At 36.1% G+C, this 12606-nt stretch overlaps 1 protein-coding gene across 5 annotated transcripts in view; it reads right to left on the bottom strand.

The window, feature by feature from the left end:
- csnk1g1 (casein kinase 1, gamma 1) overlaps window positions 1–12606 on the bottom strand; it is a 61749-nt gene that overhangs the window by 30915 nt on the left and 18228 nt on the right. For all 5 annotated transcript variants that reach the window (XM_062032398.1, XM_062032406.1, XM_062032411.1 and 2 more), the window contains exons 2-4: window positions 7335–7720; window positions 6306–6346; window positions 3893–3962 (exon numbers count right to left, since the gene is read on the bottom strand). In XM_062032398.1, the coding sequence (XP_061888382.1) occupies window positions 3893–3962; window positions 6306–6346; window positions 7335–7521 (298 nt within the window). In that variant the 5' untranslated portion in view covers window positions 7522–7720. The remainder of the gene's footprint in view (window positions 1–3892; window positions 3963–6305; window positions 6347–7334; window positions 7721–12606) is intronic.

The raw sequence follows: 12606 nt of genomic DNA, 5'->3' as shown, positions 1-12606 counted from the left end.
AGTATCAAGTGACAGTTGGTTGCATGCAGAAAACAACACATGATTGGACATATGAGTCAATTCACATTAATTTAGAAAGATCTACAGGCCCTATGACAACAGCATTGGCTGTTTAGAATGAGGTGCAGCAATGATGTCACATTATCCCATCTGGAGAAGAGACAGAGTCAGATTAGTACGGTACTAAGAAAGGCAGACCCACTCTCTAAATATTTAATGAATTTCCGCACAGTTGCCCTTTTCCACCTTTCATCTTTGCAAAACAATAGACAGAAAATATGAGCTCTAAAATGTAAAGAAACTGCACAAAAAAAGTGTCTTTTGTTTCTGGTTCCAACACATACGCATAACAGTTGAAAGAGGAGTTTAAGTTGCCAATATGTGACTGGATCTGATTTTTTCATGTTATCCTTTCAAATCCAACACAGGCCTTTTTTTGTGTGTGGTCACGAATCCGATATGTATCCAATACAACTGCAGTCTGAACGCTCAGGTCACAGTCATCTGACCTATACGTCATTGAAGAGAGCCGCATCACTGTGTTTCAGCTTCTTTCAATGTCCTACATCTACTGGCTCCGACTCCTTACTCACGAGTACCTACAAACTGCCATAGACACAATTCTTTCCCACTTTCTTCTTAATCTCCAACACAAAATATTTTGATTAGGAAAATGTTGATTCCGGTTGCACAAAATCCTTGAAATTGCTACAAACCCCAGGACTAAAATCTACACAAATTGAGACCACGTTGACTTCCGCAAACACGCCATTTTTTGTGCAAAGACGCATTCCATTCAGATTACACACAAATTAAAGTCACATGTTTTCTATGTAACACTTTTTTTAAAAACAAAACCAAATCAAAACTGGGCATCATGTGCTGCAGTGTGAACGTAAACTGAATGTTACTTTTGAGCCAACCTCTCAAAGGTTGCAAAAAGTACAGTTAATCGTGTTAGCAAACCTTGGAGAAGCCCTCATGACAGGCTTGAAAAAATCCTAATTGACCAGAGTGAAAAGAACCTAAAAAATGTACAACTGTTAGTGCTTACACCCATTTTCGGGCCGAATAATATGATACGATACATAGCTCAGGATATTGACAATATCTCGGTATGGTAAAGCGGCGATCGAAGTGAAAAAATAAACTAAATACACATGTTTTACAGTATATATTTTGCAGCGTAATTTAACCAAAGTACAAAGAGCAATAGTGCAAAAACAAAGACACTGTTTTAGTACTGCATAATTGTAACCGGGTGTTTAAAATGGTGTCAGTGTCACTATTTTTAAATCATGTCTCTCAAGTAGATCAGATCTATTGAATAAAAAACAAAGACTTTAGCATTTGCATGTTCTGACCATGAATAAACAGTCTAGATCCGTGGAGATGGAGATAAAGTTAATTAAAGCAATTCTGTTTTGCTGGTATTTAAACTTGTGCTTTGATATGAGAATTCCTTGCTGCAATATATGCAAATTATCTTTGTTTTTATCTAAAGTCCTGTCAGGTTGTATTCTGAAGTTTTGAAATTTGCCCTGGAGCACACCAGTCGGAGTATCCTCACTCAGTAATCACTGATATGATCACTGACCGGAGAGCAACCTGCACCGTATTTCATGTTACCATCCGCTGTTAAGGTAAAGTAGCATGTGCGGTCAAAATAAATTGCAAAATTAATCTGTTTATATACATGATTGTGATAATTGTTTGTAATTAAATTGCATGTATTTTAAGCGTTAACTTTGATAGCCCTAGTTAAAAATAATGTAAGCTATTAATGTTTATTTTTCACGTGAACTAAAAGTAACATAAAAAGTCAACATTTTCCAAATACTAAAGTCTACAGGTGCTAAAAATGACATTAAGATGGTATAAATAATTACAAATAATACAAGTAAATTGCTTAGATTTTATATAATGTAACAAAGGCTCATTAAAAATGTGTGGTGGTCAAGCCAGTGTCTGTTTTCAATGGGTACTAAGCGCCATTTAGCCTTTCTCGAAGACCATAGCCCTATGCTTGCGTTTTCGGCTGTACGAAGCGTTCAAATCGCAAAAAGGAAAACGCTTCTTCAGAGTTTCTCAAGACGTAATCAAAAAGGGCGGAAGAGTGCAAGATTTTATGAAAAACGACAAGTGGCATACAATCCAGTCCTTTGGAGCGGAGTTGAAGAATGCACTGCAGTGACCACTTTTAAAGGTTTGTTTGATGTATTTTTAATATACATTACTCGTTTAGTATTTCCCACTGAAGTATTACCTTGATATTGTTTGTATTTAATTTTTTTACAAACATAAACCAGAAAGTCAGGGTCTATGATACTTTGTCAGGAAAGGTACTTCTACATCTCCCCACTTGTTTATTTGGTACACAAGTGTGTCAGAGTACATATGACAACAGGACCAAAATCAAATATGGTGATGATTCGGTAATTGTTAGTTTGTTAAATGGATATTCAGTCACGGGTGGCAGCTGTCGGGTGCTATATCGTCACAGTTTCAGTTTGTTTACATGGAATCATAAAATGCAACCTTACCCGAGCAAAAATTATGCATGATTTATCCAGGAGAGTTTTGATACCAACTTCCTTGACCAACCCATACAAAAACAAGTTGTAGCTATCCAAGCTTTTCCAAGTTTTCATCTGTTTAGTGGTGTAGAATAACGTCTGGGGCACAAGATAGTTTGATATGTCTGGGAAATCCACCTACAGATAATCCTTGATATCACTCGACAAATCTTTTTGTGATAAAGTATAATGTTCTATTCCATTACATAGTTATATTTTTTGCTTGTATCTGCTTTGTGCAGGAAGATCTAGTCTAGGCCCCTTGTGTCCTTAGATAGATCGCACGCCGCTATCAGCCATCACTTCCAAGTAAAAGTCAATTGTAAAACAATATGAAATGACAGAATAAAATAGTGTAACAGAACTGCAACTTCACTAATACTGTATCAAATTCAAGGTATTTTGATTATTTATCTGGTATTACACATCTAAAAATTCTCCAACGTCTCACTCTTCCTTTGTGCTTGCTTCTATAAGCAGCAGTATATTTAGCTTCAAAAGTATAAAGTTGTAAATCCTCATTTGTCCAAAAATACACGTCTTCCTTGTCTGTTACAAAGTCTGCCATGATTAGAAAACACACTCGTGTTTGATTCCGGAAGTAGGAACACACGTATTGAAGGCTACAACGGTGACTCCTATTAGCCGCATCTTTCAAGCGTTTTTTTATCATCTTTAAAATCGTTAAAAAAAAAGACGTGTGTTCTTGTCTCTCTTAATGATTGAACGATAGACAAAATACCAAAAAAATGCATTTCCCCTTTAAAGTTTAGTGCACTTTATGAATTTTTATTAAACTCGTTGAACAATTAATTGAAGCAACAGTGTATAAATGTAATCTTTTTTCAAATCAAATTAATTAAATTGATTAATTATTGCCGCACTTGTTGATAGTAACATTTTGTCCATGATCTGATGAAACAAGCTTATTCGGTTTGTTTAAAAAGCTTTGAAAATAAATGTTACCAAAAAAAGTAGCTCTTTGCTCTTTTAATTTTGTAAAATCAACTCTCCTAACAAAAAGGCTGAGACCCCTGATGAAAAAAGATCCAAGAAAATTGCATTTCATTAATATAAACTACTTTTTTCTACTATTTTTGTGGCACCCCTTTACTCTCTATTATCCCCCAAAGTCATTTTCCAAGTACAAAAGGACATGCCAACACATTCTTGAAGATAATGTTGCTAAACCTGTTTGATATCAATACACTAACGTGGGATAATCACCAGCTGTGCAAATGTTGCAAACAGCTCTATGACTGATAATCAGTGTTAGTCAGGCAAAACAAAACAAGCAAAGTCTCATGTCAGCATACCTGTAGTTCCAAGTGTTTTGTAGAACCGGTACTCTAAATGCAACTGCGGTGCCCTTGACTTCACTGGTTCCTGTGTACACGTAAGAGCCAAGGCGGCAGTTAGTCTGAGACAGGGCCACCAAAATTAAAAGGTAAAAGTCAGTGAAAAGTACAAGGAAATGCATTTACTACATTTATGAGGATATGGATACATTAAACGATTTAAAGAGGTGGAATGCATTGCTCATACACAGGCATGTAATATAAACTACTGTATAGTGTATTGTATACATTTTAATATATAGGACAATAACTGATGCGATCGTTCATCTGGTCAAAACCATCACTATGCATGCATGAAATTGTTAACAAGAAAAAACTGTCATTTTCATAAGTTTCCTCTTTTGTTGGGTTTGTTCAGCCCAGTGGTCCCCAACCACCGCATTTGCTACCGGGCCGCACAGAAACAATAATTAATATAAAAACTACGGCATTTTCTCAGACTTAACTTTTGCTTGTCCCACTATACACATCAATAAGCTTGTTAATAGATGTATATTACAACTCATTTGTTATAGTACATAGGACAATGCACATTAATGGACATAAAATGTTAATGTGCCAGATTGTAGCCCATGGCTATTTTTTTTATGCTCATTGTTTTGCTGTTTTTATCTGACACGCATAGAAAGACTGACTGTGAAAATAATGCATACATTCAACCGGTCCCTGGTGGAAAAAAAGTTGGGGAACCCCGATATAGCCAGTCATGTATGTAACAATATGGCAGGTTTCTAAAGACTGGCTGCAGAATATTAGATTTACATCTGTGTAAGAATTTGGACAATTATTACAATTACAACTATTACCTACAGAAATATACAGTATTTGCCGTGGTAAAATTTTGACCTTATTCTTCAAAAGTGTATTAGAGTGTAACTAAAAATAAGTACACATTTTTCTTTTTTTCTTACTTTTGCACCTTATGTACATTTTGTGGTTTTTGTATTCATGCTTATATTTGATTTTCTGTATAGAGCGAAATAAATTAAAATGAGTGCTGCCGAGAGCGAAGACATAGTGGATAAAACAAAAAAGTCACCTACATAGTGTGGCAATTTTTTTTATTTTTTTTTAAAGAAACCGTAGTCCTTCGCTGCGCTCATCTTTTGTTATCAACACATATCCGTTCCCTATTCGGATGTACGGAAACAAGTAAGAACTAAACGTGCAGGACTGTACAACTGAAATAAATTTAAAAAAAATACAACAAATGTTTTTTGTTTTTTTACATAATAATTATAAAGAATTACTGCATAACATTACTTTGTGGCACTGAACCTGCAAATCCTTGTTCTTCTCAGGTTTCTCTCCGTTTACATTTTCACACTGTACTATTTTGTTATACTTTATTAGGCATTTCTTACATAGTAATTTATTTTTTTCACCTTAAAAGAGGATATTGTTAAGTGTTTATTGGTTACATTTGAAGTAAAAATGTTAACATTTATCAACATTTTCTCCTGGTCCATATTTCCATTGGTCATAAATAATACTTATTGATATCGACAATTATAAAAAACTTATATCATGATTCAGTTTACAGCCATATCGCCCAGCCCTACAATTAAGTATTCATAATTCGGAAATCGAGGTTCCACTGTAAATGCAAATTTTAGGCAACTTCCAAATGTATCTTTTACTAACCAAATTGATGTAAAAAGGTTACCTCTCTGTGACAAACATTTGCTTTAGAACTGTGATTGTACATGTACAATCAAAGGTTGATTTATAATAATGCAGGACAGCAACAAAGTGTGATCTTTTGTATACCTAAAAGTCTTTACTTCTCATTCTGACAAAGTTTTAAACAGTGATAAAGCACCAGATCGATGTCGGGGCACAGCCAAACCTGTAGCTGCAAATATGTTACTTGGTGAGCTAAACACTCTGACATTTTACAGCTCTCATCAGCTAGTGAGGAATATAACAGACACGAGTAACCTTACCAGCATCTACGCTGTCTACCGTTGCACCAGAGTACAACTACTATACAATGTTGTGGAGGAGAAAAACCTTCATACAAATGCTATGTTGGGTAAAGTTCCGTCTCTGTATACGAAATCAGTGGTGACTAAACATGCTTTCTGATAACACCTGTGTGTACATTAACCAATGCCTTTGTCTAATGAAACACATTTCCTGTCTTGTAACAATGACAGTCTAATATTAGAAATAGTCTTTTTGTGAACAAGTAGTCAAGGTGCGACTTGAGGAAAGATCTATTAATGCACTCTTGCAGCGCCTTTAACTGCTTGTGGAAAGAGATTCACTTATTCTATAGCACAGAGGCTGAATAACCATGATTCTTTTTTAAAGACTGGACTCAGAGGGGTAAGGTTTCCAGATGAGGGGGAAAAAAAACTTGACTTACCAGTTTAATGGCTACATACTCATTGGTGTAGAGATTTTTACCTGCAGAGGGAAAAGATCAAGTTTGTTTATATGGTCGCAGCTACGTGCTGAAAGCACAGAAATAAGACCACACGAAAACTGCAGTTTGAAAATGCGCACATTTTTACCCACCCATTTAAAAATCATTTGTTCTCATAAAAAACACATTCACCGCCTGTCTTGCGCATTTTGGGCAATCACAAAATAGCTTTGTTTATCAAAAGAGAGGTATTGGATGTACTGTGACGTGTACACTTGTTTTCCAATCAGCATGCACTTACAAGGAGCCCAGAATAAATAATGAATGTTTTTAATCTCCCGAGTATGAAATGAAACCAACAACTGTAGGTCAATAACTTTATCTTTTGTTATTAAATAGGGTTTAAAAACATATTTTGATTTCTTATTACACAAACAACAAAACTCAGTTTTGCCAATCCACACAAACACGTTGAAGCCAAAGTTTTTGAAAATCTCCATTCTGGCCAGATACTCAGTTTTTAACGCCAAAAGCCTATGTTTGCGTGTGTACGAGAGGCCAAAACTCATTGAAAAATATGTGTTTTCAAAATATCTGTATCTGTGTGAACATGGCCTAATTGTTGGTTTGCAACCACGTGACCTTCCAAGTTTCACATGGTGAACAGGAGTCCAATATGGCAACCAGGGCTTCCTCTACATGTAATTATTGTGGAGCACTTCCACAGTAAAATAAAACCTGCCACATCTTAAAATGAGGGGTTTTTGATGTAAAAACAATAAAAGCAGACTAAATTCTTCCCGAGGTGGATGGAATGTTGCCTTCCTGTCACACGGCCTAAGGAAGGTACTAGACCACGGTCAAGGTACATTTTATATACCCGGTATATATATTTTATGAGGTAGGAAATGTATTCAATACAACCGTGACACCTAAACAAGATATAAAAGTATATCTCGCTCAATTATAATTGGTGCATTAAGAGATACTGTAATGACCCCTTATGTGTATTTTGAGATTTGAACTCACCTAGCTTCAGTTCACCAAAGTTTCCGCAGCCAATCTTCTTGCCAACACGAAAATTTGGGCCCACCATGAGAACCCCAGAGGAGCTTGAGGAGCCCGACGGTCGGGTTGAATGCCCACTGCGACTTCCCTGGGAAACTTTAGTGCTCCTAGCAGGCCGATCGCCATATTTGTCCCTCTGTGGATCCATGGTGTGAGAAGCACAGGTCAACGGGGGCCTGGGGTGACGTGTACAAAGGCCCCCTGGGCTGGGCCCACCACAGCCACAGCCCTGGTTACTGGCAGTGCCTGGATGGCACACACACACTCATGAGACAAAAGCTGATTTGGACACTCTCCCCTGTCCTCACTCTGGCCTCAACATTTGTCACGGGAGGTGGTCGATCACCCTGAAGAGTAAAAAAAGATACAAAAGATTAATTTAAAACAAAAAATACAAACATAACAGCTGAACATCTAAAATTACAATTAAACTTAGACAACTTAATACATATTGCTTAAAAGGAATGCTCACATAGAGAAAATGAATTTAAGAGTCCCAAAGTCTAATAAATTAAAACAGAGGGATGAAAAAATAACCTTGAATTCTTCAGTCAGTCTTCTGAGTTGAAAATCTGCATGACCAATTTCATTTTAGAATGATAAATAATAAATGAAACTATGTTGTTGTCCCTTGTGGCCTATGGCTACAAATGAGAACTTAAACCCTAAATGTCAAACTCTGAGCACCAGTTTCAGTTGGTTTTGGGTCCTCATTGTCAGTTACTGCCAGGACATTTTACCGTATGTCAGTTAGCTTAGCATCTTTAATACGAAAGCTTTTTAAGACACTGAATTTATCCATCCATCCATCTATTTTCTACAGCTGGTCCCTGTCGGCGTCGCGGGGTTGGCTGGAGCCTATACCATACAAAATTCAGTGTTCTTAAATTCAATACATAAAAAAAAAAAATTGTTTAAAAATTCAGCATAAAAAAAAATTCATCCATCCATTTTCTACAGCTTGTCCCTCTCGGGGTCGCCGAAGCCTATCCCAGCTGCATTCGGGCAGAAGACGGTGTACACTCTGGACAAGTCGCTACCTCATTGCAGGGCCAACACAGACAACATTCACACTCACATTCACACATTCCAATTTAGTGTTGCCAATCAACCTATCCCCAGGTGTATGCCTTTGAAGGTGGGATTAGATTAGATTAGACAAACTTTATTGATCCACAAGGGAAATTGTTCCTAGGAAACTGGAGTACTCGGAGGGAACCTACGCAGTCACGGGGAGAACATGCAAACTCCACACCGAAAAACCCAGAGTCTGGGGATCGAACCCAGGACCTTCTTATTGTGAGGCACACACACTAAACCCTGTTACACCGTGCTAGATACTGAATTTATGTAACTGAATATTTTGTGTTTGAATTTTTTAAACCTAATTCTTTTTTAATATAAAATTTGCTGAACATTTCATTGAAAAAAAATGTTAGCAAAATGCTTGTTTAAAAATGCAGTGTTTTTAAATTCAGTGTTTTAAAAATCAGTATATAAAAAAATGTTTCAAAATTCAGTGTAAAAAAATGCAGTATTTAAAAATTCTGTGTTAAAAATTCAGTGCTGAAAAATTTGCTTCTTCAAAACGCAAGACCCACTTACAGTAAATTAAGACTGAAGCAATTGATCCTGTCTCAGAACAAGTCAACGAGGTGTCAAGTTTAAAGTCGAGCGACACAGATTTTACAAAGAGGCTGGTAATGCAGCACTACGCGCCACAGGCCATGCAATCTACTGTATATCCTCGAACCCCTTTTTATGTACGCTTTAAACAGTGGAAGTTGCTTTCCATCGGTGACAAAAATCCCAAAATTCCACGAAAAAGGATAAAAGTTGATTACACAATGGTACAAACACACACAATAATGACTGATACTAAAAACATTATGACTGTTTTAAAAACAAAGAAACATTTTAGTTTTTTACTGAATAAGAAACTCAGAATGTACATGAAAATACATAATGTGGGATTTACAATATTAACTATAAACAATAAAACACTGAATACTGAGAATATATGAATGTCGCTCCTGTACTGCAGAACACCTCCTTGATCGACATCTTTTATAAATCGGACAAGAACAAAACAGATGCAAACACAGCAAAATATAAACGGCAAGAGTAAAAAACATTTACATATTCAATAGAAAATCACTTTTCGGCAGAACTTTGCCTCAAGTCTCAGGCTTGTTGTTGCGTAAACAAGCCCCGCCCGCTCTGTCTGTGCCTCGCCTGCATGGAGCAGAGCTTTCTATGGTTACCGTAGTAACCCATGTGTCACTAAGCCATTAGAATCACTTCTATAGTTTGACACCCAGCAGGCCACATTGAAATGTGTATTAGGTTGTATTATGCCCAGGTAAACTGCCTTTTTTATGCTGCTGTGCAAGACCGGGTCGAGTGACTTCAAACTTGACACCTCATTGGCTGGTTCTGAGACAGTATTGAATGCATCAGTCTTTATGTACCGATGGCCTTGCTTTTTAAAGAGCAGCAAATTTTTCTACACTGAATTTTTCAGCACTGAATTTTTTATACGCTGAATTTTTAACACACACATTTTGCGAACATTGTTTTTCAATGAAATTGTCAGTATAATCTGATGTAAAAAAATCAGTTACATAAATTCTGTGTCAAAAAAAAGCATTTGTATTAAAGACACAAATTAACCTCCATACAGCATCAGAGCTCTTTTTTTACTGACATAATTCAGTCATTCACTGTTAACATTCCAAATGATAACTTCACTGGAATAAGGTGGAAAGGTTAAGTGGAATTCATGTTAAGCCAATTAATTCATATGACTTTTTTTTGCCATCATATGGGACTTGACATGTCAGCTATTGCAGTTCCGATTAACAGCCTGCACGGGGTTTGATCTGTTAGTTTCTTGGTTAATCTAGACTATAATCAGCCGTTATCTAGTTTCAGCATCTTAAAATTATTGTCAGTAAACAGTCTATGTTTTGCTGTTTTGAAGGTGAAATAACAGATAAAAGAAGTGTGGCAGACAATGTGTGAAACTACAACATTTAAAACAATTGTATTCAAAGGGTTATTTTAGCAAACAATTATATCAAGTAACTACATTTGTTTATTATGTCCATTTCGACTTTTGCAGCATATTCACATCAAGGGATATTTGTATTTTACCCATTGATAAATTAAACTACGGTTGTGACAATATACGATAGAAATTATAGGATTTTGGCCGACGACAGTTCTTAGAACTATCGTCAAATTGTGATAATGCATTTTAAGGACACATTCTAGCAGTGTCTTTCACAGCAACAAGCGAACGGCTGCGTCCTCAATGCAGAGTCCTTGAAAGTGGAGGATGAGGAACAGCTGAACTGTTAAAACTATACACTGAAGGCAGTACCGGTGGAAAATCCCTCGTTTTTGAGCTCACGCCAGAGAGTGTAAGCCGGGCCAATGTTGATCCTTGACTGTCCTATTACCCGGGTAGCCTTCTTTTTTTGTCTCCTCAGGCATAACTTTGTTTCTTTGGTTGTTTTGCCGCTTCTACCATGATAGCAGTGATTGCACGTAAGCGTTTGCATCGACTTCAGTCTTTTTAACAAATGCGAAAAGGGGGGATTGACGTATGCAGTAGAGCAAGTCAGCACATTTGCAGTTTTGTGTGTGGCCGGGTATGTCCCACCCTCCTCAAAGTTGCTTAATGTCAGGTAAAGCGATACAGATACCTCTCAAGCCATGACGGAGGTGTCATTCAACTAGTTATGAGTCCATGTATCATCCCAAAAGTTAAGAAAATATTTTATGGAGGTTGAAAAGTTACTTAGTGCTGCATTTTCCAAACTGATACAACAAAAGTCCACTGCTTTTTTAGAAAGTCCCCTGCTTTTTTAGAAAGTAAAAGTTGTAAATAAACTAAACTGAACATTATTGTTACACTGGATGTTTAGACTGTCACTTTAATAGGGAACTGCACTTTTTTTTTTAATTTTGCCTATCATTCACAGTCCTTATGTAAGACAAGAACAGATTTGTTTTTCTTTTTGGATCCTAAATCAAATGTCCGCTTACAATGGAGCCTATGAGAGTCGCTCTATTCTGCCTATAAAGCCTTTAAAAAAAACATCCAAACACCTCCACTCAGGTTTTATATACTGTACATGCTGTAAGTATATATGTAATGTAGTAACAAGCATATTTATAATAACAATAAATATTCACATATTTTGCTCTTTTTAATTTCAAAAACGCATCACGACGGTCGCTTTTTTTTTTTTTTTATAACATCACTGATTATTACTCACTGCAGTCTTCATGAGAGCCAACAAACATAATAGAAAATCACTTACTGTCCAATGTCTGCTGTCATTTGGATGCTGACTGGTAGAATCTTGCTATATTCCCGTAGGGATGATGTTTGATAAGGAATTATCGAGTTCGAGCCTATTATCGAATCCTCTTATCGAACCGATTCCTTATCGATTCTCTTATCGAGTCCAGATAGGTTGTTGTATATGGAAAAAAACACACAATATTTGGTTTAACAAAACCTCACTTTTATTATATAATAAAAAAATAAAATCTAATAAATAAATAAATATTGACTGTTACCCACCTAAAAAAATAAAATAAAATAAATAAATATTGATTGTTGTTACCCAAAGTATATTACGTGGGATTTTTCAGAGAAACAAATATATACAGTAACACAAAAACAACCTGTCTCTGTGATCACTATAGGTGTATAAATAATAATATAGTGTTAAATAAAATCAGTCCCTTGGGCACAAAACTGAAAATAATACAGCTCTCCAAAAAGTGCACTTCTGCTGCTATTTGACATAACTGTTTGTTATGATGCTTTGACATTTTTGCACTTTATTTCTTTATTGAAAGAACATTCTATGAAGAGAAAAGTTCTTTGCAAATGTGGTTACAATGCTAATAAATGAAAAGTTAAAGCTAAAAAAAGAAATACACTTTATTGAGTTAACATTATTTCTTTATGGGGGAAAAATGTTATGAGCTAGAGAATATAACAACTACACTACCCAGCATGCAACGGGAGTTACGAGCATGCGCGGTAGCCCCGAAAAGTGTTGCATGTTGCCACGCTGTGAAAGTAAACGTCAAGAACTCGGCCAACACGCCTCGTCTGCATTATTTATAATTAAACAGACAACACATCTACAGTGTGATTTTGTTTTGTTTACAAGGAAAGAAAAACAAAAGTTAAAAAAGGGAGATATGT

The sequence above is a fragment of the Entelurus aequoreus genome, linkage group LG02, assembly GCF_033978785.1.
Source record: "Entelurus aequoreus isolate RoL-2023_Sb linkage group LG02, RoL_Eaeq_v1.1, whole genome shotgun sequence".
NCBI lineage: Eukaryota > Metazoa > Chordata > Actinopteri > Syngnathiformes > Syngnathidae > Entelurus > Entelurus aequoreus.
Note: the sequence above shows the minus strand (reverse complement) of the source record. Positions and strands in the feature narration are given on the sequence as shown.